The 26,702-nt window shown below is 38.2% G+C and overlaps 1 protein-coding gene across 8 annotated transcripts in view; it reads right to left on the bottom strand.

Moving 5' to 3' along the window:
- Positions 1 to 26,702, bottom strand: part of septin7a (septin 7a) — a 53,374-nt gene that overhangs the window by 24,872 nt on the left and 1,800 nt on the right. For 4 of the 8 annotated variants that reach the window (XM_081377512.1, XM_081377513.1, XM_081377515.1 and 1 more), the window contains exons 2-3: positions 18,170 to 18,266; positions 10,518 to 10,624 (exon numbers count right to left, since the gene is read on the bottom strand). In XM_081377512.1, coding sequence (XP_081233638.1) covers positions 10,518 to 10,624; positions 18,170 to 18,266 — 204 coding nt within the window. Of the gene's footprint in view, positions 1 to 10,517; positions 10,625 to 18,169; positions 18,273 to 26,702 lie in introns of all 8 variants that reach the window. The other 4 variants (XM_081377517.1, XM_081377518.1, XM_081377519.1 and 1 more) reach the window with 2 other exon arrangements.

The following is a 26,702-nucleotide window of genomic DNA, read 5'->3' as shown; positions in this document are numbered from 1 at the left end:
GATGTTTTGGAAATATGAGCAAGGCGTATGTGCAGCCACCAAAGATCTGTCATTCAGTAAATTACCAACTCCACAGAACCATGGAAAGAAAAAAACATGTAGAAATTATTTTAGGGCTAGGAATTTAGGAGAAATTGCTCTGAGGAGGTCGTCGGCTCTGAAATGCAAACAGTGTTTTTTCCAGGCGAGCGTGACTATGCCTGCTGCCGCACACCTGCTGCTGGGCGTGTGGCAGATTCCTGTGCGCTTTACTGTCTGTGGTCAGCAGGTGACCTCAGATTCATCAAACTACACTGTTTTGGTGAGCTTTCCACTCATGTCTCACTGTGATCTCCATAAGCACTCACCAACATACATCATATGCAAAACACATCATACTGCTGACCTCTGACCTTTAATGCTGATAAAAATGCAGAGAACTGTGCATCTATAAAATCCAACAAGTAAGTGTAAGTAAGTCATATTCTTGAAAACATGTTGCATGTGTATAAATAGTTCAATTTGATGGACTGATATATAGATGGACAATATCATTGTGGCAAGCAGGGAGGGGCCGAGAGCCGTGGGAAAGAAGCGAGGCCGGTGGTGCGAGTGCTAATGAGTGTCACATGCGGCCACACCGGACTCGAGTCCCCCGGAGGACTCCGGAAGGATAAAAGGAGGAGTGATGACAGTGAAGAATGAGGGAGGACCAGGCCTGGACTTTTCTTGTTGAGTTGTTTTGTTTTAGTTTATGCGGCAGTCGTCCGTGAGGGGCTGCCACTTTACTTTTGTTTTGTTACTTTCGTTTTGTTGTTTGTTTATTTTGTGTTTAAAGTTACGTTGAACGTTCACTGGTCTCCACCTCCTTCTTCCCTTATCAACAAACCTTTGTTACAGTGATTAAATTGAAAAATTCATATCAGTCCATCACTAGCATAACCATTTAAAAGCACATATTTATTTGGCTGGACATGAACATAAATAAATAAAAATATATTTATATTATTATTATATTTTTTTATTTTTATTTATTTTTGGGCTGACATGGCACTAAAACAGGCACCCACAGAGGTGTACCGCAGAACATTTGGGGTGAAGTTTGGGTTGGCACATCAAACAATGGAGCTAATAATGGCACATGCAAAGACAGACAGCACTTTAAAGTGTGATTTATCACCTAGCAAGACACCTTGCTCACCACCTGCCTGTAAAACGGTGCAAACGAGACACCTTGCTCAAGTAACAAACCCATAAAGTCTGTACAGCAGACCACATTGGTTTCCATGAGACGCATTTCATCACAACCGTTCGTCTCTCAGAAATAAAAAAAGCAATACAAACCACAGTAAAAAGTAGCTAATGGTCTGAGAAACGGGGAAAAGTCCCCCCCCCCCCTTGCACTTCCTCTGACTGACAATCTGACTAATGCACAAATTTATATCAGTTCGGTGTTTAGCTTTTTAGGTGTTTAAGTTTTGTTAGCAGTAAGCAACTGAAAGGTAAAAACAAGTCATTGAATTTCATGAAGCTTGTTAGGTTCAAAGCATTGAATCTGGCACAGCATTGAGATATTTAAGAGAGGTGGTTGAAGATCGCGTCCTACGCAGGGCTAATGTCCCTTGTTACTTAAGAGTAAACATCAAAGCAGAAGCTGTGGTCCAAGCTAGTGGGTACACATTTCAAAAAGGGTTCACTTCCCTGAGAACGGTCTAATTCCTTTTAATAAATTGAGCCTAACTGACTCATTTCAACAAATGAGGTATTTTGGTTGAAGTAAAGTGCTCTCAATATTGCTGGCAACATCGTAGGAGGCCACACACAGAACACATTTTTGCAAGATGCGAGCTGTGGAATGGAAAAAGGTCTTTTTGAAAGTTGAACGTAAGTGCAATGGTAAAATTTGTTCATTTAGTGCATGTTTACATTGTTTTTCTACATGGCTAGATGCACGTCTGACCATTGTGCTTGTGTATTTTGTGGCATCTCATTTAAAAAATAAAGCAGGTTCAAGTTCAAGTCCAACAAGTCTCAAGACTTCACGCTTTCCCCCCCCCCCATTTACTTCTCGCAACTCCGAAACAACGCATTCAGTGAGAACGGCCCCTAAGGCTGCCTACTAGCATTATGCTCAGTAAGAGAATTAGCAAATCCGTTGATTTCAAGGCATTGCAAGGGTGCAGAGAAAAAACAAAAGGGTAACCAAAGTTTTGCTCCAATGTAGTTTGGTATTTTTTGAGCAATGAGAATTTCAGACAGGCGGGTCCAGTTGTGATTTTGGAAATTTAAATGCCCTTTCCACGCCCTTTAAAAATGATCGCACACATTCCTACGCTCAGTACAACTACACTGCAGACATCCTATTTTGTTCTGATGAATTTAAGTAGAAGTCATGGAGTGATATGGGTACTGTACAAATTGGAAGAGCAAAAATGAGCATGCAGTGACATGTAGATGATATAGCACCGCTGTTATTTAGCCATGCTGAGAAACCAGAAAGACAGCGTTTCCTCTGCAGCCCTCTGATTCCTCTGCAAATGAGTGAAGACACATGCTACAGGCAACAACTGAAAAAATATTTGGCTGGGCTTGATGCTAAGGAAGGCTCTGACAGAGAAACTGTGATATCTGTTCAAACATGAGCTGCTGTTTTAACATCTATTTCTGAAGACTTCCACCGTTTATTCACGTGACAGTGACAATGTTTGGAAAAGGAAAAAGAACATAAATAACTGTATGAGCTCGATATTCACCTTGCCATGTCATAACCTGTCTTTGCCAAGAAACCGCAAGACTAACACAGTCAATGGTACTTCCTCATAAGACTTCCTGTATATGATTTGTATCACACCTCTGAGAGCTGCCCGTCTTCAGACCTGGCAGCCTGAAACAACACTCGACTTTGTAACTCAAGAAAGCAGCTGGACTTGCTCACTGTGAAGTGAGCTTTAAAAACATACTTTCAAAAACCTTCACCCTTTGACCAGAGAATTTCCATGATTTTCCCTTAACTTTTCTTGTCGTTTAGATTACTCGATTAAAATTATTGACAATAATTTTATATAGATTGTACTAGCCGATGAACCATTACAGAAAAATAGAAAAAAAGTGAAAAGAAATGTGTAGTTTATGGTTAACTCATCTTCATGACTTTTAAAAGCCATGAAATCACAATGTTACCTGAGTTACCTGTTACCAGTCAATTTTCAAGACTGTGTCTGAGCATGTGACTCAACAAACAAGCATGTGATTGATTCTTAAGATTAAAAGTCTTTGTAAACACACCTTTTCATGTATATATATATATATATATATATATATATATATATATATATATATATATATATATATATATATAGGCCTGTCACGATAACAAATTTTGCTGGACGATAAATTGTCCAAGAAATTATCGCGATAAACGATAATATTGTCGTACTGAGACCATTTTCATTTAATATAATTATAATGGCATAATAATGCAGGTACACCTTTTCAACGATCTATAAACTTTTATTTCTAAAGAATATTAAACATTGAAAACGGAAAACATTTTAAATATCCAAAAAAATGAACAAAACAACCAAAAACAATGAAAGCAATGGACTCTTAGTGTCTGTTAACAAAATAAATGTCTGTTAATAAAAAAAAAATGAAACAAAATTGCACTTCAAAAAATATTAAATATTAGGCTTTAGACATTATTAAATAGTGATACATTCCATAACAGGCAAAACTGACAGTTAGGACCTTTGTAAACAAATAAAAAAAGCCTCAACAAGCCATATCACCCAAATTTTGCACTGTTACTCCTGTTACTTTGTCAAGTGATTGTGTACTGTCGGGAAGACAGAGACGCACTTTATTGCGTGCATGCTACGCACTGAAAATACTTGGTTAGGATTAGGGGTGAGGAGTGCGTGCGTATTACACGCCATAAAGAGTGTATCATATGCACGCAAAAACTATTTTTGGCATATAAATGGCACGAGAAATAACATTTGTGGTATAGATATGCATTTTCATGTGATTGGGCTCGCTGTCGCAACTCACAACTAGCGTCTTCTCTCTCTCCCGGCAGTAGCCGCAAACAGTCCCGCGGCCGCCGGCGCTTTCCCATACAAAGACCATGTGACTGACAAGCGCCGCCTTCCCACACAAAGACCATGCAACTGACAACAAGAGGGTTCACTCCTCCTATACGCTAAAGAACCGAGCGAGAGTGGTCATCCAGTCTCTTTGGTAGAGAGAGAGAGACGAGGAAAACAAACAAGCATGCAAATGGAATTATCGCGGCCGGAAAAATTATCGAGCTCATTTTTTTTATCGTGCGATTAATCGACTTATCGACTATCGCGACAGGCCTATATATATATATATCCAGTTTCATAGACGTGGCAAATGACATAAGAGAAAAAAAACTAAATACAAAGTGTGTTAAGATAGACAGCAAACTTGCAAACTATAATGTAAATCTGTTGTTTTATCTTTAAGAAATTAACAAAATTTGTTTCTAATTTGTTTGTTAAAATCAGAAATTATACATTTTCTCCTCCTCAAAATGACTAAAATGAGCCAGAACTGTGAAATTTGTAAAGGAGTCATTGACGACGGACTGTTGAATTATTTGAAAAACAATGCACAGCCGAGGTAATAATGCGGTCACGGTAGTCAACGACCCAGAGTCAGTTATTCCGGTTATACTACAGTTACCATAACTCAAGACATTGTTCAGATATACTTTATTTTAAGACATTTGACATTTTTGTCCATAAAATGTTCATGTGTGTAGGACTAACAGCACACGACAAGTTTCCGTGTGTCTGTACTGTGTGATTGTGCGTTTGAGAGTGAGAGTGGGAGAAAGCCTGCTTTCCATAGATAATAAAAGGGAATTTAGTTGGAAAATAAAGGAAATAGTTTGTCACTTTCCTATATTATTTGTTATATTTATTTGCTCAGTCAAAGGTTTTGGTTCTTTAGCTGCTGTAGTCTGTAAAGACCTTTGAAATAACTTAAATAATCTAGCAAAGTAATATGGAACTTTGGTCAAGATCTGCCTAGAACTTTAGCTGTGCATTCCTGAAAAAAGCATAACAATAATCTGAGGTGTGATCACCCAGCCCACGTCTTCTGTCTTACGAAACAATTCCACATCAATGATATCATCCTGATAATTGCACCACACCAGTGTAATCACTCAGCAACGGTGCACAAATGGTGAGAACATCTTGACTGGCTTCATAACGGTCTAAAATTCCATCTGTGACTGGACTGGAGAGGGAAACCAACTCCGCAGATTTTGATTGGTCTTTGTACTTCCTTTGTTGATGAAAAAGTGATTGTATTCGCCAAGCCACAAATTGTCAGCAGCTGGCGTGGGCTGTCCTCTTCTCACCTGAACTGACGCAGGAAATTGTCAGAATAAATATCTCAAGCAAATGTCAGACATATGGTGTCAGAAATAAACACCAGCCCCAATGAAGTTAGTAATTTGGGGTGTGGTTTAAAGTCAACACAAAAACACATTTGCAATGCATTTCAGGACTTCTCATTTGAAAGAGTAAAACTGGTGCACTTAAAAGTCACAACGAAAATGAACTAAATGTCATTGCTTTGTTTTTCAAAGAGGTCAGTGCTTAAGTTATCCATGCTCCACTGAAAAGGTCAGAAAAGGTGGAGCAGAACGGAGGATAAAGACTAGATGACGAGCTTCACTGCTCCTTCAAGCATCTCTTGTAAGAGTCTGATATCATCAAAAGTCTGCAGTACGTTTTATACACTAGTATTTCCTTCCAAATGTTGCCAAACATGTTCACTCACTGTCGATTAGCAGTATTGACATACTACTTGAGTTTAAGATAAACAGACAAACTGCTGTATTGAGGGATTGAACAGACACACACGCACACACTCATCTTTCAACCTGTCACAATGTATTCACATCTCAATGGCAAACATATCCTGTTAGAGCTGCCAACACTTTACATAAACAACATAACTAGTCTCAATGAGTGCTGCCAAATAAACACACACAGGCCTGAAATAGTCAGGACACTGGTGCCAGACCACAGAGTGGGCGGTTAATGTGTGCCATCATAATAACAGCTATTACACACACACACACACACACAGATCTTGAGCTCTTCAGTTTGCAAAGAGTACTGAAAAGTGTGAAACGTCAGTGATGAAGCTTCTCTTCCTGCACAAATCACTCACATGCTGATTCTCTGACTCACTTCCCAGAATTCTCTGAGGCAAACAGCCACGCACAAGTTCATTGTACAGGATAGAACAGAGACACGATCAGTTGTATCTGACAGCAGAGGCTTCAGATTCTTAGACTGGCATTTTATCAGCATGTAAACTCATTTCACTTACTCAAATTGTAATATATTGTAAAATGTAATTTATTGGTAAAGCTGAATTTTCAGCAGCCATTACTCATTACACATTCTTCAGTGTCACATGATCCTTAAGAAATCATTATAATATGCTGATTTGCTGCTCAAGAAACAAAAACATAAAACTAAGCTATATTTTCAGCAATATCGTCCAGCCCTAGTCAACAATCTATCTTTGAACAGACAACATTTAATGTTATAGGTTTATATAATAGTTTTTGCAGTTCATATAGGTCATAAATCCCCTATACATCCCCCTATATACACTAGGTTTTTTTTAACAGTAGATTTATACTTCTGTTGTAATTATGCTTGTAATAAATATTTTATTGTAGAGATGTTTTTTTAATAAAGAAAAATCAAGTTAAAAATCAAAGCTGTATTATTCTCCATGAATCTGCACATTCTGTAATCAGACCAATGAGATGGTTGCCATGGTTACAAATTTGTATGGGGGGGGGGTGTAGCATTAATAACACACTGCATCTGTCAATTTACTTGCACGCATTTATGGGCAGATTTTGACCTTTCCAATGTGGCAACAGTTGCTAATGCATCATCTACTTGTTCATATCTACAGTGTAACATTATGTCATGTTATTCAATCAGTATGTTCATCTCATCAGATGTGTGGCAGTGGTGACTAGATTAAAGGGCATCTCAATGGAAACTGTTTCCCTAAAATTAATCCAGATATAAACCTAATCCTTCACCTGACATAAGCCAAGAGTAGTATGATATCAAAACTGACCCATTTCTACTAAAGTATCATTTCCGGATCGATCAACATAGGCATTATCAGACTCAATGGAAACATTCTGATTAGAGATCAATTTGTTTAGCCAAGGGCTGCCCAATTAATTGAAATAAAACTGAAATTGTGATATGGCTTAGTGCGATTACCCAATCTCAAAGACTGCGATTTAAAAATATATGCGCTGTGTGTTTCAGAGTGAAGCGCAGCACTGTGCTCGTTTACATGTGAGCAGCTCATTATCTGCCAGTGTTATTATTATTACCATTTAGCCATATTGATGTATAACACCACAACATTTTGGCCAAATAGTGAAGCCCTGCAAACAAGCATGGCAAACCTGGAGTTTTTTTTACTGCAGTCGCAGTTTTAATCAGAAGTTTAGCCACATTACATCATATACAGTAATGCTATTTGGGACTGTTAACTGCCTGAACATCAAGTAAATGGGGTTGATTTCTGGGAAACTGCAAAAGATTCCAGTACATCATGTGCAAACTGATCTTTGTGTCATGACAGTCATATGATGACACAGTAACATAATGCAACAATCATCTCAAACTTTTGCATTGTGTTCCTCACAGATGTACTAATCTACAATGTTTAAGATAAAAAACAACAACAAAAACAAAAAAGACCTCATGAAATTGGTCCACACAGCCACTAAGGCCTGGATCATGTCTCGTTGACAGCAAAAACACCAGAAATGTGTGGCACTGTAATCACTGCATTCTTTACAATAGCTGACAAACCACATACCACAAAACCATGTGAGGGATCATGGGTCACACCTGTGTTTGATAGAGATTGCCCATGCCTGTCAATCCAGTTCTAATGCTCACTGGATTGACAGGTGGTGTTTGGTATTTTAGCAGCAGGCCACATCACATATTCCTTCCTTTAGAGCAGGAGCTCCCAATTCAAGTCCTTGTTCCTCCCCGCTCTGCACATTTTGCATGTCTCTCTTATCTGACAAGCTCAGTTGAGGGGTGGGTTCCATTCAACCATATATGTGCTGCGAAGGGAACTTTAAAGAGTATTTCACCATTAAGGGAGATTCCAATCCGAAGCAGGCGTTTGTATGCGGCTGGTCATTTAAAAAAAAAAGAAAAGAAAAAAAAAGAAACATTTATATTCTTTTTAAACCACAAATGCTCATCTTGCACTAGCTCTGCGAAGTACCTCGCATTACGTAATGACATTGGAAAGGTCAAGCGTGACAGGCGGAAGTACCGACCTAGTGATTACAAAGTGAACGTGCAAAGACTACAAACGCCCTTTACAAAAAAGAAAAAAAAAGGTAACAACAATGTCGGACGATTTAGAAGTTGGAGGAGAAAATTAAATTGAGTTGCCCGCCTATTATGCATAAGCTTTCCAACGTGATTACGCAATGCGTGCCGTAAGGTTTATATGTTTATATCTACGTGGCAAAGCTAGTGCAAGACGAGCATTTGTGGTTAAAAAGTATACAAATGAAAAAAAATAAAAATTATTTAGAAAATGACAGATCGTTTTGCTAGATAAGACCCTTAATTCCTCAGCTGGGATCGTGTAGAGCCCTTTGAAGCTGCATTGAAACTGCAATTTGGACCTTCAAATCATTGGACTCCAGTGAAGTCCACAATATGGAGAAAAATCCTGGAATGTTTTCCTCAAAAACCTTCATTTCTTTTCAACTGAAGAAAGAAAAACAGACATTTTGGATGACACGGCGGTGAGTAAATTATCAGGAAATTTTAATTCTGAAGTGAACTAATCCTTTAAACTCCTCTAATATGCACAACTTTAAGTTTCGTCTGTGTTTGATGACATCACAGTGTTTTGCAAATGAACGCATTTTGTTTAGTGAATTGAACTGCAACAGATATCCCATGCTAAGTGAGTAGTGAGCAGTGAACATTGTGTAGGGACCCCTTTAATCGGGACGCACCCAAGTTGGAGCTCTCTTCTAACGAGCTGATGATCTGAATCAGGTGTGTCAGATAAGAGAGACATACAAACTGTGCAGAGCGGGGATGCGCGAGGACTGGAATTGGAAACCCCTGCTTTATGGCGCATTTCCACTGAATCGTACAGTTCGGCACGGCACGGCTTGGCTCGCTTTTCCATTGCAGTTTAGTACCGCTTCAAAGTGGTGGGAGTATAGACTGATCGTTATAGTTGCACCGCCTCTACTGACATTATCGGAAACGTGACAAACAAACATACAACACAGGAGCAATGGAGCATTTATATGGAATGGTTTTCTTGATTCTCGGCATGTGGATGTTTTTCACTGCAAGACGAAGAAGTTTGTTTGTTTGGGTTTGGTGTCTCATGTCGCAAATCCAATGCGGCTGGTAGTGACAATTCTCTCGGACCAATCAGTGATCTGCAGTGTTTACACATCACATTTTAGTATCGGCTCGTTTGGAACCTCAACCGAGGAGCTACTATTTAAGTGAGCCGTACCATGCAATGGAAAAGCACCAAAAAGTGAGCCGTACTGTACCTTGCAGTGGAAAAAAGCCTTTAGAGAAATGGGAAGCTGTCTTTAGCATGAGCTCCTAAGTAAAAGTTTGATACTAGGCTGATGCTAGAATACTGCTGATTCTGCAAAAGATTCAGCCTTAACACATGGCAGACTAAGGCATATGTGATCCAGATGCGAGAAACAGCTCTATAAAGTGCTGCAGGATGACATATTTTTGTAGGCCAAAACCCAAAAAGGAGACACATTTTAGCACTTCTGAATCCATCGTCCTGAAGTCAGTGGGTTTTTTGAATGGGTTTTTGGTTAAATGCCTGAAATAAGGTCTGTGTTCGACTAAAGCTAGAGATATTTTCCCATTTTATTCTATGGCATTAAATACATAAGTAATATCATGGCTGCTAGAGCTAACAAGTGTCTAAATGGGACTACAGAGGTTGTCTGGGACATTAAACGGCATCACACCAAACAGTTAAACTCTTCTACTCACAAGTCCACTTTCACAGCCTCATTGTGTTTATAATCATTATATAATGAAACATTTTGAATCAACTATCCTAACTCAACATTTTAGGAAAAATGTTTTTAAATTAAGTTGTCGGAAGCTTAATAGTGGTGACATTGAAGTCATACTATCATGGTGTAGTTTGTTTATAGATTATGTTTAGCTTTTTACTTGTGTAGATTATATTTAGCCTTAAAAAAATTTATAATGTAAGAACCAAACTTTAGTTGAGCTTATTTTCTGCAATAATCCAAAAGCCAACGGAAAACTCCAATTGGGTTTTTGTCGAGGGAACCAGGGTGATGCAAACTTACAGATTGGCCAACAAAATAGGTCGCCACTGTAGAGCTTTATAGTGATCTCATGGTAAAAAGAGGACACATCCATATACTGAGTGGATCTTACCTGAACAGTTTTCTTGATTCTGTGAGAGGGTCCAGGATACTCTGGTGAATACAAGTCTGTCAGGAACAGGGAGTTGATGAGTGTAGACTTTCCCAAACCTGATTCTCCTGCAGGACAGAGAATAAGACATTACATCAGGACGTGACTCACTCATCACTTCTGTTGTTTGTGAACAAGGACTGTGTGGAATTTGAGTCTGCAGATTTCCACACAATCTATCTGCACAGCCATCATTCACAATGTTCTACACATTCTCCTCTTACATAGGCTAGGGCCTAATTAAATATGTTTTATTTATTTACAAATTCCATTTTCCGTTTTAATGGTTTAATTCAGTTTTAAATCACTTACAATAATCTTTTAAAATGTAATTAAATAAAATAATAAAACAATTCCTTTAACAAAATCCTTTTTTGTATCAATTGAAGCACTGCACAATGGAGGTTTGCTTATTAATATACAGCCCTACTTTTGATTTGTTAATTAGAAATGTGCCAAATTCTGTGACATTCCACAATGTTATACAATAAATTCTAATTTAAGAACTGGATTCCACGATTTTGTATGCATTTTCTGCATTGGTGGAAATCATAGGGCCCTATAAGGCACATAATTTCAAATCTACCAAAACTTAGCACTTGGAATGTCTGAGATGTTTCAGTTTTTTTAAACTTAACTCCAAAAACAGGAAATCAGTCTAGAGGAGTGGCATAATGTAATCAGCTTTGACATTAACTTATATGGGGTTGTTCCCAGCTTGAGAATCGCAGACAGCATCTGAAATTTGTGAAATTCCATGAACCACAAGAGAATACAACTATTTATCTGGATAGATGGAGAGAAATTTTAAACAGTCTGAAACTTAGACTCAACATGATAAAGTACAAACCAGGAGAAGAACCAGAGGTTGTGCTGAGAACCAAGATAAACAAAGAGGATGTTCAAAAAACTTGACAAACTTTATAAGTGGTGTTTCCATCGCTCATACTTAACCTTTAACCCTGAGTGTTAAACTGTGCTGAATTAACTGAATGCTAAAGTTTGTACTATGGGTATGAATAACTCAAATTACCTGGGTTGTTTAGAAAAGGTACACAGTACCTTTTCTAACCAACTAGACTTATGATTTTTCACCTAGTAGACAATAAATCCATCATGAGGGTGGCTCTTATGACTTGCACTACTGTTCAAAAGTGTGGGGTGGGATGTTGAAAACAGTTAAGGGTACAACATTTTTGTGGAAACCATAATTAATTTTTTTCAGGATTCTTTGATGAATAGAATGTTCAAAAGAACAGCATGTATTTGTAATAGAAATCTTTTGCAACATTACAAATGTCTTTACTGGTACTTTTTATCAATTTAATGCATCCTTGTTGAATAAAAGTGTTAATTTCTTTCAAATAATAATAATGAAAAAAATACTGACCCCAAACTTTTGAACGGCAGTGTATGTCAACGAGCAACTACACAAAACAACCTAGCACGCACCAAGAAATGCCTTAGCAACAACCTGGAGTAACCCAAAAATTACTCAGAGCAAATGTATAAGTGTAGTTTGTAATGTGCCAAAAAGGTAACTCATCCCACTCTGTTTTAAACAAAAATTTTGCTGACATTTGATTTCCACACACTTCAAGTGCTTCCCCACAATGCACGTCTCCAACAACAATTGACTTTTACACAGAACAATTCCTCCAAGCATCCGTGAACAATCCATCAACTGGATGCGTGGCAACGTGGTTCCTGTAAGGCCTGGAACAAAGAGGACAGTGTGAAGGAAACTGGGTGCATGCTGGCACAGAGCAGCGCTGGGCTTCTCTCCTGACCTTTAACAAGTGCCCAACCCTGTGCCACTTCCACAGCCAGCCAAAGCAGCACGTAAAACAGGGAGAGAACCTTCAAACAAAGAAAAGCTTCTTTTCAAATCCTAAATGTTTTCCAGAAGGGCAGAACAACAGTGACCTCACCATTGCAAAAGAAACATCTTCCACTCACAGCCTGGAGGGATGCAAAAACCAACTGCTGTCTTTGAGCCGAATGAGGGCAAACCCAACAGGATTTATTTTTGCTCTCTGAATGTGGTCTTTGAAAACAGTGAGTGAAATACGGTCTTCTTTAAAATGTCATAATGAATTAGGGAAACAATAAAAGCAGGCAGCGAGTGGTGGAGCGAAGCGGGTACTGGGATGCACTTCTGCCCTTCTCTGGACTGGAACCAGTGCAGCTGAGAGACCAGAAAAGCAGTCACAATGGTGGAGTTACTGCTGGAAGACACATGATACTGGATAATAGGGCTGCCAGAGTAAAGAATTTTCCTGCTACAAGAAATCCACATAAAAAAAACAGAAGATTTTATGGAATTGTGGCTTGTAGAAGTTATGGTATCGTAACTTGCAGCTGTTTAAGGACACTCATTTAGTACAAAATCTTTAAACAGATAGTTCAACAAAAATAGTGTACAAAAAAAAGTGTACAAATTTTGTTTTTGAATATTGTGTAAGAAAGATTTGAGTAATGTGTAAATAAGATCTGAGAGCTGCACCCATGAGTTCCTTTGTCCTGTTTGGAATTCAACAGCAGCCATTAACATTCATTTTTATTGTATGATCTGATTGAGCTTTTTACCATCAAAAGTATATACTGTATAAGATGTCTGAATATTTGTTTCTCTTCCGGTGATCCATATGTGAAATATTAAGCCTCCAAAGTGAAAATATGAGGAACCACATTAAAAAGCAATTGTGAGAGATGCAAGTTCACTTTCTGTGTCTGAAACAGTTATTACATTATTTGTTTGTTTTTTCTTGCATATTTGTAGCAAACATATTATAACAGAGACAAAAATACTTTTTTCATAAAAATAATGTGGAAGTTTATGGTTGGTCAGTTTTCTCCATTTACTTGCAACTGACAGAATGTACAAAAAGGTACATTCTAGTTCCATTGTTGGAAGAAAGCCATATAGGTTTTGAACAACAGGACGGTGAGAGTTTAGCCTTGAGGAAGGAGATAAAGACATTGATAAATGAACAAAAAGGTGACTATGGGTAGAAGGTTTATCATGTTAACACTGGAGCTAATTACAGAGTCCTTCATTGAACTCTGTGTCAACAATGATGATAGATCAGGGCTTTCCTGTCAGCCGCCCAAAAATGCAAAACTGCGGTATCTGTAACCCGCCCTGTCTCTGTGCGTTACGAAACTCACTGTTGTGTCAAATCCTAACAGGCCTGCTTTGAGCAGATGAAAAACAACACACAACAAGCATCTATCTAGCCTCCTGTATTTCACAACATTAACCATTACAGAACACTTCTCAGACACAGCAAACACTACAATAAATCCAAACTGTGTCAATGGAGGCAATCTAAACAAGAGATGTTAAGTGTTACGGAATGCCAGAGAAAAAGGGGGTGAGAGTCATGCCACTGGAGCAGTTCAACCCAAAGACCACCAGGCGGATCGGTAAGGGTCCAACACGCTTCCTTTAAAGGAAATATCCCACAGCTGTGTAAACCAGGGGGCTTATTCCAGAGGAATTCCCCATCGAATGATGGGGTGGGGGAAGCTGGGAAGCAGGAAGAGCTCAGGCCTGTGCTGGCAGGGAAAGAGTTTACCACGAACTTACAAACTTTCACTGGCTTAGATGAAACCAGAATGCAGGAAAGAAGATACGTTTATGTGTGCTGTCAGAAAGAGCCATTTAAAGGGATAGTTCACTCAAAAAAGAAAAATTCAGAGAGCTATGCACAAAATTTTCTTTTGAGTCGAGTGAACCAAAAACGCGATTTGCAGCCAATCACGTCACCGTGCGTGATATATATATATATATAGCTAGACCGGAAACAAAACAGCAGGCACGCCGCACACACTTGTTTGGGCTTGCAAGCCGGCCAAAGAGTAGTAGGCTAACGTTATGTTTTGAGTGGATGGCGAGCGTGAGATGCCGAAATGGATGCCAATAAGACTCTGAATGGAAAGATTACTTTTAAAAAGTTGCCAAATGGTTCCACTGACAAGACCAAAGTGATCTATGTGTTTTGTGGTTGTGAACTGAGCTATCATCGCAGCACGTCCAGTCTGACTTGATGGCCAAGCACACAGCTGATGCGAATTTTGACGCGATTATTTGCTCCAAGTGAGAATGTTAGTGTGAAATTGAACACTACAGTATATGCCATCTGCACAAAGCAAGGTAATCCACTTTTCCATGTTGATAAGAGCATTAAAATGAGAAAAAAAAAATATTGGGACAAAAAGAAGTCAAGGGACATTTGGAAATAGATTAAAATGTGTGATTAATTGCGAGTTAACTATGACATTTTTGCGATTAAATATTTTAATCGTTTGACAGCACTAATATAGAGTTCAGATGCAAAAGCCTCTAAGTGACAGCTGAAATTTTCTTCTAGAATGATCGTTTTTATCAAGCTCGTATATTTAAGTTCAATAATTTCACTTAAATGGCAATGCAAATTACCTATTAATTGTCATTTAAGTGAAATTACTTAACTTAAATATACAAGCTTTATAAAAATGATCATTCTAAAAGAAAATTTCAGATGGCACTTAGAGGCTTTTGCATCTGAACTCTTCATATACATATTGTAGGCTAAAACGCGAAAGCGAGTTGCATTTTATCACTTCTGGTTCCATCTTCTCAAAGTCAATGTTTTTTTTTATGGGATTTTGGTTAAATGACAAATAAGGTCTGTGGTGAACACAAGCTCAAGACACTTTCACATTTTATTCTACGAAATGTCATCACGCCAAAAAGGTAAGCTCAGTCCACTTTTACAGCCTTGTTACATTTATATTTGTGCTCTTACAAACTATTCTAACTCAAACATTCTGGGAAAATGTTTTTAGAAAAAAAAAACTGAAAGAGTTGTCGGAAACTTGGTGGTGACGATGAATTCGTGGGGACGTGGTGTAGTTTGTTTATAGCCTACCTTTAGCTTTTTACTTCTGGCGACTGCGTTTAGGCTTCAAAATTCCTAAAAGTTGTGTTAATCTGTGATAATTATCTTGATGGACAAACCGTGCAAGTGTCATAAACTTTTGTTGATCACAGAGCTTGTTTTTAGCAGTAATCCAAAAGCCTATGGGAAAATCCTATTGGGTTTTCGGCGAGGGAACCAGCATGATGCTAACTGCCAGTTGGCCTACAAATTGGCATCATACCTGTCCCACTCTATTGGAATAGTTATAAATTTCCATTTGGGCACCAGTAGTGGTTTGTAAAAGAAAGAAAAAAATCCTAAGCAGTCAAAATAATCATCAATGATAAGGATATTAGGCCCTCAGGGCCAAAGCAGTGGCATCTGATAGTTTTTTCTATAAAAAAATTATTATTTAATCAGTTGATCCCATTATACGAATATTAAAAGGTACGATCAGATGTTTTATCAAGCTATCATTATTTTTAAATTTAGAGGCAGAAGGCCACGTGACATGAATATATAGTGTATGTGGGTTCAGGGTTGTTCCTCTTTAAGTCTGAACCATTTTTATATTTTGCTTAAAATAATGTTCTACTAAAAACAAACAATGAACAATCAAAACGCCCTCATCATGAGCAGAAAACAAAGTTAACTAGTAACTTCAAAGTTTATGTTGTCTTTCCTTGCCATCTATAAATAACAAGTATATGCTTATTTTGAAATGCTCTTAACATACTGAAAAAACGTCACAAATCTGGTTTCAACAGTCAGAGTCATATGACAGATAAAAAGAACTATATTTGCAGCATTGCTGTTTTTTGCAGTGTATTACCGAAAGTAACTGCTCACCGGGTTTCTGCTACTGTTATTATAAAAACTAAATAACTGCGTCATATGTGGCGCTTTGGCGTCTTTAGCTAGAGAGGAACAACTCGCATGGACCAGAAAGAGCTTGAATGAAGCGCTTTTGCCTCTATATAAAATATGAGTAGATACAGCAGTGAAAGATCATTACCATAAACGACCCAGAGCGCATGTGGTGTGAACCGCTCCGTTGTCAATGTCTTGCGGTGCGGTTCGAACAAAGCAAGGGCCCGGTCCTGGACCCCAGTCCGCCATTTGAATGTGCCTGATCATACAGTGTTCAAAAAAAGTTTCTTTTTTTAAGGTTCAGTATCAGTACTGTGTACAGTGTTGATTTACAACCACTGTAAAACATATTCCTGTCAAACCGTTAAAAACCTAAAATCTGGAATACAAATCCAACTATTATTTTTCAGCAATCATAGGGAAGTAAAGCTTTACAGAGCTCATAATCCTTGGCGGAGAAGGAGAAGAAGGAGAAGGAGAAGGAGAAGGAGAAGGAGAAGGAGAAGGAGAAGGAGAAGGAGAAGGAGAAGGAGAAGGAGAAGGAGAAGGAGAAGGAGAAGGAGAAGGAGAAGGAGAAGGAGAAGGAGAAGGAGAAGGAGAAGGAGAAGGAGATGAGCTTCTACACAAGCCAAGATCAAGGTTGGTAAATGTGTTAATGATTGGTAAATTTTGACTTTCAGCAGACTCATGACTCTGCGCCACTGCCAGTCAACAGACAGGTCTAAAACCATAGAAGACCACATTGTAAGCCCCACTGAGAACAGACGAATGATCTGAACAACAACATCTGTGTCTTTATCGTCCAAAGAAAGAGCTGGAAGTGTTTGACAGCGCTGCAGTTCTTCAATTATCCTGCGATTCTAATTACACGCTGTACACCAAATTGCCATCTAAAAGCTCGTTTCCTGCCCAGCGTGCAGCAGAGGGGGAAACTCCAGGGCGCAGCTGCACCAACACTCCTCCCAAAATCCTGTGGAGATGGATTTCTGAAAAAACTGTCAGAAACACAGCTTCTGCTCTGGATTACTTCCATTATGAACAGGACGTGAGGTGACCCCAGGTGGGCGTCAGTGACAGTTTCAGGTTGTGTTGTGTTTGGAGTCTGAAGAGCTGAAGGTGGAGGTAGATACTAGTCCTCAGGCCAGGCTGAATGAATGGGATTACAGGAAACTTCCCACCCACAAGGCCACGCTCACACACACATTCCAAGGGAGGGGAAAAACCCCAGGTCCATGGGAGAATGGGAAGCACATTTGTTTCGAATGCGCATTTCTTTGAGCCCTGCTCTCTCGTTCTGTTCTTCCATGTGAAATCCATCACTAATGCATTTCAGCGCACAGCTGCCAGCGCCCGGCATGAAGCGGCCCGTGTGAAACCATATACCTCTAGACACATGAGTGCATATAATCCACATAGCTGGGTCACCAGCCCTCTATTTTTGACACTGCTTTGATTAAAGTTTCATTCAAACTTTTTCCCATATGTCGCAAACCTCAAAAGGACATACAATGTTTTTTTTAAAAGGGATAATTCACCCATAAATGAAAATTTGGTCAACATTTACTCTGTCAGGTTGTACCAAACCATATTACCTTATTTTCTCTGAAACATAAAAGAAGAAATTTAACAGACTGTTCTAATTCCAGTGAATTAGAAATGTCAAGCTCCAATTTCTTCTTTTGTGTTCCAAGGAAAATTCAGAACAATGACAATTTTCTTTTTCAGGTGAACTATCCCTTTTAAGGTTCATCAAAAATGACTTTTAAATGAAAGAAAAGGTCTAGGAAGAGGAATTCTGTGGGAAGCAGTGGGATGAACTGGACAGAAGCTACTCACCGACGACCATGAGAGTGAACTCAAAGCCCCTCTTCACAGACTTTCTGTACACTTGGTTGGGGAGATTTGCGAATCCCACGTACCCCTCAAGGTTCTTCTGTTGCTGTAGACCAAAACCAAACACAGTCAACGGCTTTGTCATGCTAGTCTGACAAAACACTACAAATAAGAAACACGTAGGGGGCCATCCATGACTACTGTTAACAAGATGAATCTTCAAAAACACTTAAACAATAGCATAGAAATTTGGCTATAATAATGTAATTAGTTAAAAGCATGGGCTTTAAGACAAATGATCATTTAAAAACGATATTCGTTTAAATTTTCTAAAGAAAATGTCAATGCTTGCTTGTGCAAAACAAAACAAAAAGTCCTCCCCATGTCTTTATAATAACCACATGGATAACCACAACTTGGTGGAGCTTACGAACAGAGTATTTTGCTAAGCAACAGTGAACAGCAGAGTCTCTCGTCTCAATACTTTGTATTAGGTGTTTTTTGAAAAAAAAAAAGAAAAAAAAAAAACATAGCGAAACCATGTGAATACAGTTTGACTTCCTTTCTGCTCTGACAAGTGGGTGTCAAAAACAAAATGACAAAATGATTGTATGCATACTTACTGCTACTTTGGAGAGCATTCAGATCGTGTTGTTCCACAGATCGATGGATGAATAGATGGACGGACGGATCAGAATCCACCAGGCAGGGAAAGAGGTATCCACATACACAAAATAAAACAGAAAGAGAGAAAATGAGAAAAGAAAGATAACCGTAAAGTGCATTAAGAGGTTTTCATCTGTAACTGATGGTCTGCGATTCACTAAAAGCTTCAACACAACCATTGGCTCAGGTTTGATTGACAGCTGATGTTGAGCAGCCAATGAATAATACATTATAGAACACCTGACCAGGTATAAACATCCATCTCAGGTGATCCGATCTCAAGTGGATACATGTGTGAACAGTCTCCAAACACTGTTGTGGTCAATCAAACCACGTTCAATGGTCACATTATTACCAGATCAAACAAGAGACATGTTAATACCAGGTGTAAAATGGCTAATGACCTATTACTGTGCTGATGCCAAATCAATTAAATAAGTTTGAGAACAAAACACATCTGTGGAAGCTTCTGTTAATACCCAACCTATTTTAGTTCTGATACAAACCACAAAAATTTACAGCACATAGCCTAGTGTTTGCCTAGTGCTGAACAACTTCTCTAAACCTACAGAATTACAGGAAGGCCAGAAATTGGGCTTCAGCACTAGGACTTCCACAGAGCTTACGCTGCCAGTAAAATTGACAGTAAAAATCTTCTCACTGAATAAATCAGGCCTTCTCTGAATAGCATTTCTTTCTTTTGAAACTGAAAATAATCAAATATATGTGATTGCAGCACATAAAAACCCCAACTCATTTGATTATCAAAACCTTCATGTTATTCTGCTTACACTACAAAAGGAAATGTCCTTAAGGGACATGTATGCAGCTGAACAGATGCAAGTTTGTGATGATGATTCAGAAATTATGCTGCAACATACTGTAAAGGTTACGGTAGCTCAGACGACTCATGCATTAGATTCAAGATCTTCCGAAGTATTAGGCTAAGTTAGCTTTGTGTTAGGAACAGAGCAAAATTTTAGACTAAAGTAGTTAGTCAGTGATAATCACTTTCATAAAATTTGCGAATATAAATTTGCACAAACAGAATCAAAGAATCCAGTAATAAAAAAATGAATATATCTACGGAATATATTCAGGATTCAACGCTAAGGATTTTTTTCTACTGGCCAGGTCAGGACAGTGGTTTAAATTTTCAACAGCCTTGCCAAAATTTTCAATGGCCCTAACACAAAAATGTAATACATAGCCTAAATTAAATTAAATAAATCCCGGTTATTGTTTTCATTGTTTTTGACCCATAGCCTTGCCTTAACAAATAAGCTTACGACACCAAAAACTACTAGCCTAACTCATATAATTTTCAAATATTGTTAAAGACAATAAATAAAATAAGAACAAATAATAAAATACGAGCAATAGCACAAATAAATACAACAGAACAAACATACAAAAGAAATAAACAGTGCTTTTGATGTTTTTCATGTAGGTCCAACAGTAGTATTCAGATATAGAAACTGAATAATCAAAATCTAAAATAACACTGCATAGTATTCACTGAATAAAATAAATATAGATTAATCCTTATTAAAGTTACAAAAGTTATTCAGTTCAATATTCAATATACTGTTACACATGTTTGATTTCTCAACTGTTCGCATTAGACATAAACAACTAGGCCTATGTTTACGTGGATACTCGCCAATAGGCATTTTGACATAATTTTGTGTGAATATGTCCGTTCAAGTGCAAGAAGACATGAAAGAGAAATCAATTCAGCATTCGCACACTGTCTGAAGCCTTGTTCATATTTTTGCACCGAGAGCCTCCGCTGATATAATCATATTTATACAATTCACAAATACAACTTTTTTGCAGCATGATGATCAGTTATGAAACTTATGAGAACCAATGCCATTTAACATCATTTACATGCACTTTAAAAGATCAATTTCAGCAGGAATAAAGCAAAAAATTCAACATCTAATTAATCATGTAAATGCTTAGGCCTAGTTGATTTGAAATCATACCAGTCTAATATTAACCAGTCTATTATCCCTTTAAGATTATTTAATTATAATTATTATTGCACATAGATTTTGTCCTCTCTTACTCCATTTTCCCCATCTACACAATGGATAAGCAATGCTCTTTCTCAAAGCCACAAATGAAAGTCTGATACGAATGTCCTGCACCACTTCCTGCTGATGTTACCGTTTGGCGTTCAAGGGCAGGTGTTGAGGTGTGAGAAACACTCGACTACACATATGCACTCTGTCTGATCTCACGGGGTAAAAGGGTAGGGTGTAAATTATGTTCCTTCTTCGAGGCTAAAAACCTATCAAAGATGAGACGCTCAGCATTTTTGAAGGGGAACATCTGAATTAACCTAGGCCTAAAAAAAAAAAAAGTTTGGTTCCGGTTGGTTGTCAGTTGAGGTCATGGGTCGGTAGGGATTTTTTTTTATTTTATTTATTTATTTATTTTCCTCCAGTGGCAGTTTTACACGCACACACACACGCGCGCTGATTTTAAATGTGTGTACCGGTACTTTTTTCTACTAAAAACCAGACATCTCAAGCAATGTTTCATCTAATATCTTTAATAGTATTAACCTCAATACAAATCTTCTCAGAAAATCTTCAAAATAAAATGTAACAATTCAAACCGTTGAACTTAAGGAAACTTATGGCAGCCATTGACTCTGCTCACTAAATACCTGAACTGAAATAAGGACGTCACACCACTGACAACCGAACCAAGCTGGTGAGTTGGTGTCGACACCACATCGCTTGCTAGGTCTGTCCATTTCTCAGCTCTGTCGACTTTGCCGGCAGCTGATACGAATCTACAAGAGCATTTTTTGACTTCTTGAAGCACGGTTTCAAATGTTTTTAAACCCAATTTTACAATTTTGGTTGACATGCTAGTGTTGCATGGGCAAATAATTATCACGTTACACATGTCCATCATTGCAAAAGAAAGAATAATATGTTGATATGGACTAGGCTAAAGTTACGCTACTGTATTTGATATTACTAATTTACGCGGGCGAATCAAACTTTTACGACAGTGATCCTGTATTCCCGTTTAAAGTCTGTTGTTGCCATAGACACGCAAAACGCACACACACACGCACACACAAAAAGCCTTCGCGGGAGTTTGACAGGCGATCTCATAGTAGATTAACATGGAGGATTTGAACTTGAAAAACGGAGTGTACAGACATCTTTTTGTAGTCAAACAACATTCTTTATGTTCATTTATGTGGTTTATTTGATTTTGATGCTATAAATTAACTAGAAGCAAGAGACGATCAGTTAGTTTTAACTGATGATCTAACTTACAGCGATCTGTTCGACACATTCAAGAGCCTCAAAACGGTATTTATTGTTTACATTTCTTTAAAAAATGACCACATTTGAAAGGTGAAATAACCAAATGAGACTTTGTTTCATATTAAAAGTAAGCTGGTAATGTTAACTATGTCCTGTCTGTCACTCTGTCAGCATGTTGTCGGTGCCCTCTCTGTTCCGCGATATATTGTTGACTCCCCCCCCCTCCCCCCGTGTTTCTCTTAATGTTACGATTTCCAAACCTTAAGTTATAGCTCACTTTAGGAATTGACAGTTAAAGGGTTTTGATGCAATACTTAATGGTTTTTAACGGATTACTTAAGTGTAAAACAGCATTTAAAGGAAACTGTAATTTAATTAACGATGTGTGAAAGACCGTTCTTCCCCAGTCTCATAAAATAAATTTGGGTCGCACATAAATTGACAGGGTCGGTCGGAAACCGGAACCAAACAAATTTTTTTTTTAGGCCCTATACTAATGAACCAATGCAAATTTTGATGGTCTCAACACTGAGAGTTTCACCAACCAATCCAAGAGCTCCACCTGGATGATGAGAGATTCAAAGCCTATTTCAGAGTGGACAAAGACCAGTCTGATGATCTTCTAAAAAGTGTTGGCCCAAGCATCAGCAAACAGAGCTTCTGCTGTGAAACCATCTCTCCTGCGCAACGGCTCTGGATTTGTCTGAGGTAGCCTAATTAGACTACCATTAAAACTGAAAAGGCAATGTAGAATAACCATTACCAACTGATAATAATTTCGAATAGATTGTCACATGACCTGCGGTGCGCTTGCAGCATTCTGAAAAGTTGAAAATTCTTCATCTCGCATAACAACGCTCATCCGCTTGTTGTGCGTCTAGTTTTAAAATAACAAACTTGAGTGTGCAAAATAAGTGACGAGACCAGCAACTTAGAAGGAATTTTTAGATGACACCTAACCAAAAGCTTCACCTTGCAGAGATCAAAAGGGAACATAGAGAGAGTGATAGAGAGAGAGCGACTGGAGTCCTGAAACAATGAGATGTTTTTGTATGTGGCTTAACTGCCGGAAGAGATGTGGTAGCCTAAAACTAAAACAGTCAAGAGAGAAAGACAGAAAGACAACGCAACGAAAATATGTATGGTCTAAGAAACGATGATGATATCCCTTTTTTAGGTAAAACATTTTGGACCAGAACTTCACAATTAAATGCAAACTGCACAGTTTATACAGTATTAAAAAATGATTCCGGTTGTAGTGAAGCCCTTTTGAGTTTTTGTGTGTATCTGTAAATAGTTTTATCAAAAGAAATGGTGAAACGCTGGTAAAGTGACTCTCAGAGCAGCTCTGGAGAGTTCATGTCCTCATATACTGAAAATATCACGCGTCACATGTGTTTGTGTGTGAGAGTGTGTGTGTAGTAGACAAAACCTCATTTACAGACACTGGTCCATATCATGATCCGATTAACTGTAAAGTTTTTTTTTATTTATTTAATTAAAATTTCCCAAATTCCTTGACATTCCACATTCTATCCATTTTTTTTATGACTGGCTTTTGTGATTTCGTCCATGTTTCACAGAAATCATAGAAAACCAGGATCTTGTCGACTCATCGCAACAGCACCTGCCTCTGCCTGGTTTTATCATCACACACTCAATGAAATCGGTCAGACAATCCACTCCATAAAGGCTATTCTGACCACCCACAGTTCAGAGTCAGACACACATTCTCGCCAAGACACTATAAAGTCACTACCACATCTGCATTCAGGACCAAAATAGATTGACATCCACAAGAATGGCAGACCCTGAGCCATAAGCTCAGCCGGTCCCACACAGCCAAACTTTTGACTACTGGCACAAGGTCTGGTCCACACAGCATCTTCAGGAACCACCCACTTAAACCATCTGATCAATATATTAAAGTCCCTGTAAAGTCAAAATTAAGTATGTGTTCTGAGTTTGTCACACCAGAGAAAAATGTGTTATTAGCCACCCAGCCAAATTTGAATGATAAAAAAAGCAGCCAAGTAAATAAAATAAGCTATCAAAATCTTGAAAAAATTAGCAGTCGTCTCTGCTCTCAAACGCTGGTGTGTGTCCATTGGCTCAGTGAATTCCAGTTGTCTCCGACGAAAGTTTATAAAACTATCCTGTGAAAATGATCACTACAGAGGCGGGTGTTGGTGGTGATCCTCAGCTCTCTATCAAGGTGGCTCTTCACAAAATTAATCAAACTCTTGTTGATATGATCGTTGTTTGGAAATTTAAATAAGGACACCGATCTGTTTTGTAAGTGATCGCATCCAGGTAATACGCATTTCCGTGACGAAGTCATAGCTAGCTAGCAAACTGTAGGCTGTAGAAAATAATACTGACAGTAACTTGCGATTGAGCGGCGAACTGATTGGGGAGTGGGCAGCCTCAGTGGCTCCAGTGCGTCATCAAGTAGGGGCGTGTCCAGGAGCTCAGGGGCTCCAGTGCGTTATCGATCCCCAGCTTTAGCCCCGCCCAAAAAATCCGGAACACAGCAATGGTGAAAAACTGTTTAACGGTCTAACTCCACAATTCAGTACTTCACAGTGCACAGTCTTTGTAATATGTTTTAGCAATACATTTCTAACATTTAGAATGTGTTTAGAATTTTTTTTTAGAATTGCCTTTACAGGGACTTTAAACAAACCAAGCACACTGTTATGTTTAGAGGTGGGTAAACAATCAATAGCTTGTTTACTTGCCAAAGTTGCCATTAAAGGGGTAGTTATAGTTCATTCAAAAACCATTGTGCTGTTCCAAAACTGTATGCCCTTTTTTTTTTATTCTGTGAAACATAAAATTAGATATTTTGAGGAAAAAAAATGTTTGTCCATAGAATGGAAGTCTATGGTCACAAAAACTTGGTTACATATGTACATGCTAGAGGTGTGATGAGATCTCGTGCCACGAAATGTGACGAGATTTCTCGTTGAGTGAAAAGCTGTCTCATGATATCGCCATGATGGAGCGTGAAAGTGAAATTAGCATAGAATATGCCCCCGCTACTTTCACATTACCGCCTTGACTGTCGTTTTGCTGTTTTTATAAAAATAAAAACCATTGTAAACTATTGTAAACGTCTGCTCATCCACAGTGCAGCAGGAATCACAGTTCACTGATCGCGTGATGATGGCGGAGGATTTGCACCTGACAAATGTCTTATCTTGTAGAATGTGCGCTCAGCATCGCTGCTCCCTATACACAAAGTACGTGCGATCGCGAATCCGAAAGTGAAAGTAAAACACGATCTCCCTGATGCGCGCAAATTAGGCTGCATACAATAGCCTGTCTCCTAATATCAAACCAATCTCTGGACAGTGTAGTTGTGGTTCTGGTCTGTTTGCACTTTGAACATTGAGAGAGTACTTTGATTATGGTTGTAGTTGCACTTACACTTATTGTTTGCACTTAATTAAGACTAAGAAAAAAACTGTTCACAAAGCATAGGCTAATTCATGTAGGCTACAGTAAAGTCTGAAGAGACTCATGAAATCATACAGGAGAAAAGCCAGTCAGTTGAGTTTGTAGCAAAACCTTTTACAGTGCTTGTATATTGTTGTCGTTCAATGCATTTGATAATTCATACTCATTAAGTAGAACTGAATTGACATTCATTAGAAGATTTTTGCTTAAAACATTTCAAAATGCACTGGCAGACTTTTTTTCCAGTCATGAATTTTGTCATTGACGATTTCTACAAAATATTGTGCAAAAATCTCGTCTCGTTCTCGTGAACTCAATCTCGTGTCTCGTCACATCACTATTACATACCAACATTCTTCAAAATATTTTCTTTTGCGTCCCATAGAATTTAGTCATGCAGGTTTGAAATTACATGAGGATGAGTAAATGATGACAGAATTTTCATTTTAGAGTGAATTAGCCTATCTCTTTGAATGTCTGAAATAAAAATAATAGCCTATCTTGACAAATTTGGCAAATTCAGCAATTAATACAGGGAAACAATGTTTGAAGTAGCGAAAAAAACCCAACAGAGCATTCTGGGACCCCTCAATCCAGGGGCCTCATTTATAAAGATGTGCTTAGAATGATCGTAAATGTGACTGTACGACAGTTTCCGGAATTTTGAGTTATTTGCACAAAAAATGTAATTGTTTTTTTAAATAAAATAAATGCATGTAGGCATAATTTGTGCATATTGTGATTGCTATTCATTTTTACATTTTCATAAAAGATTATTTATTTAATTACTGGTATTTGACCTCAAAACGTTTCTACAAATGCTCTTCAGTTGGCTTAGTTGCCTATATCTTGATTTATTCCCTTTTGAGGCCAGATAAAATCCATGGAATTTAGGAACAAATTTGATTGTATCTGGCTGCATTTTATAAATGAGGCCTCAGGACTAACCATGGGAAAAAATACAGAGTCACATGTGAATGGACAAGAACGATTCAAGCAGTAGCCATGTGATCCAAACATGATGGGAATAAATAAAGAGCGAATTCATCTCACTGAACAAGAGCCCAACAGGGTCTTCACCCCAACAGAGATCTAATGAGATCTAACTC

This window comes from Scardinius erythrophthalmus, assembly GCF_964197995.2.
Source record: "Scardinius erythrophthalmus genome assembly, chromosome: 10".
Lineage (NCBI taxonomy): Eukaryota > Metazoa > Chordata > Actinopteri > Cypriniformes > Leuciscidae > Scardinius > Scardinius erythrophthalmus.
Note: the sequence above shows the minus strand (reverse complement) of the source record. Positions and strands in the feature narration are given on the sequence as shown.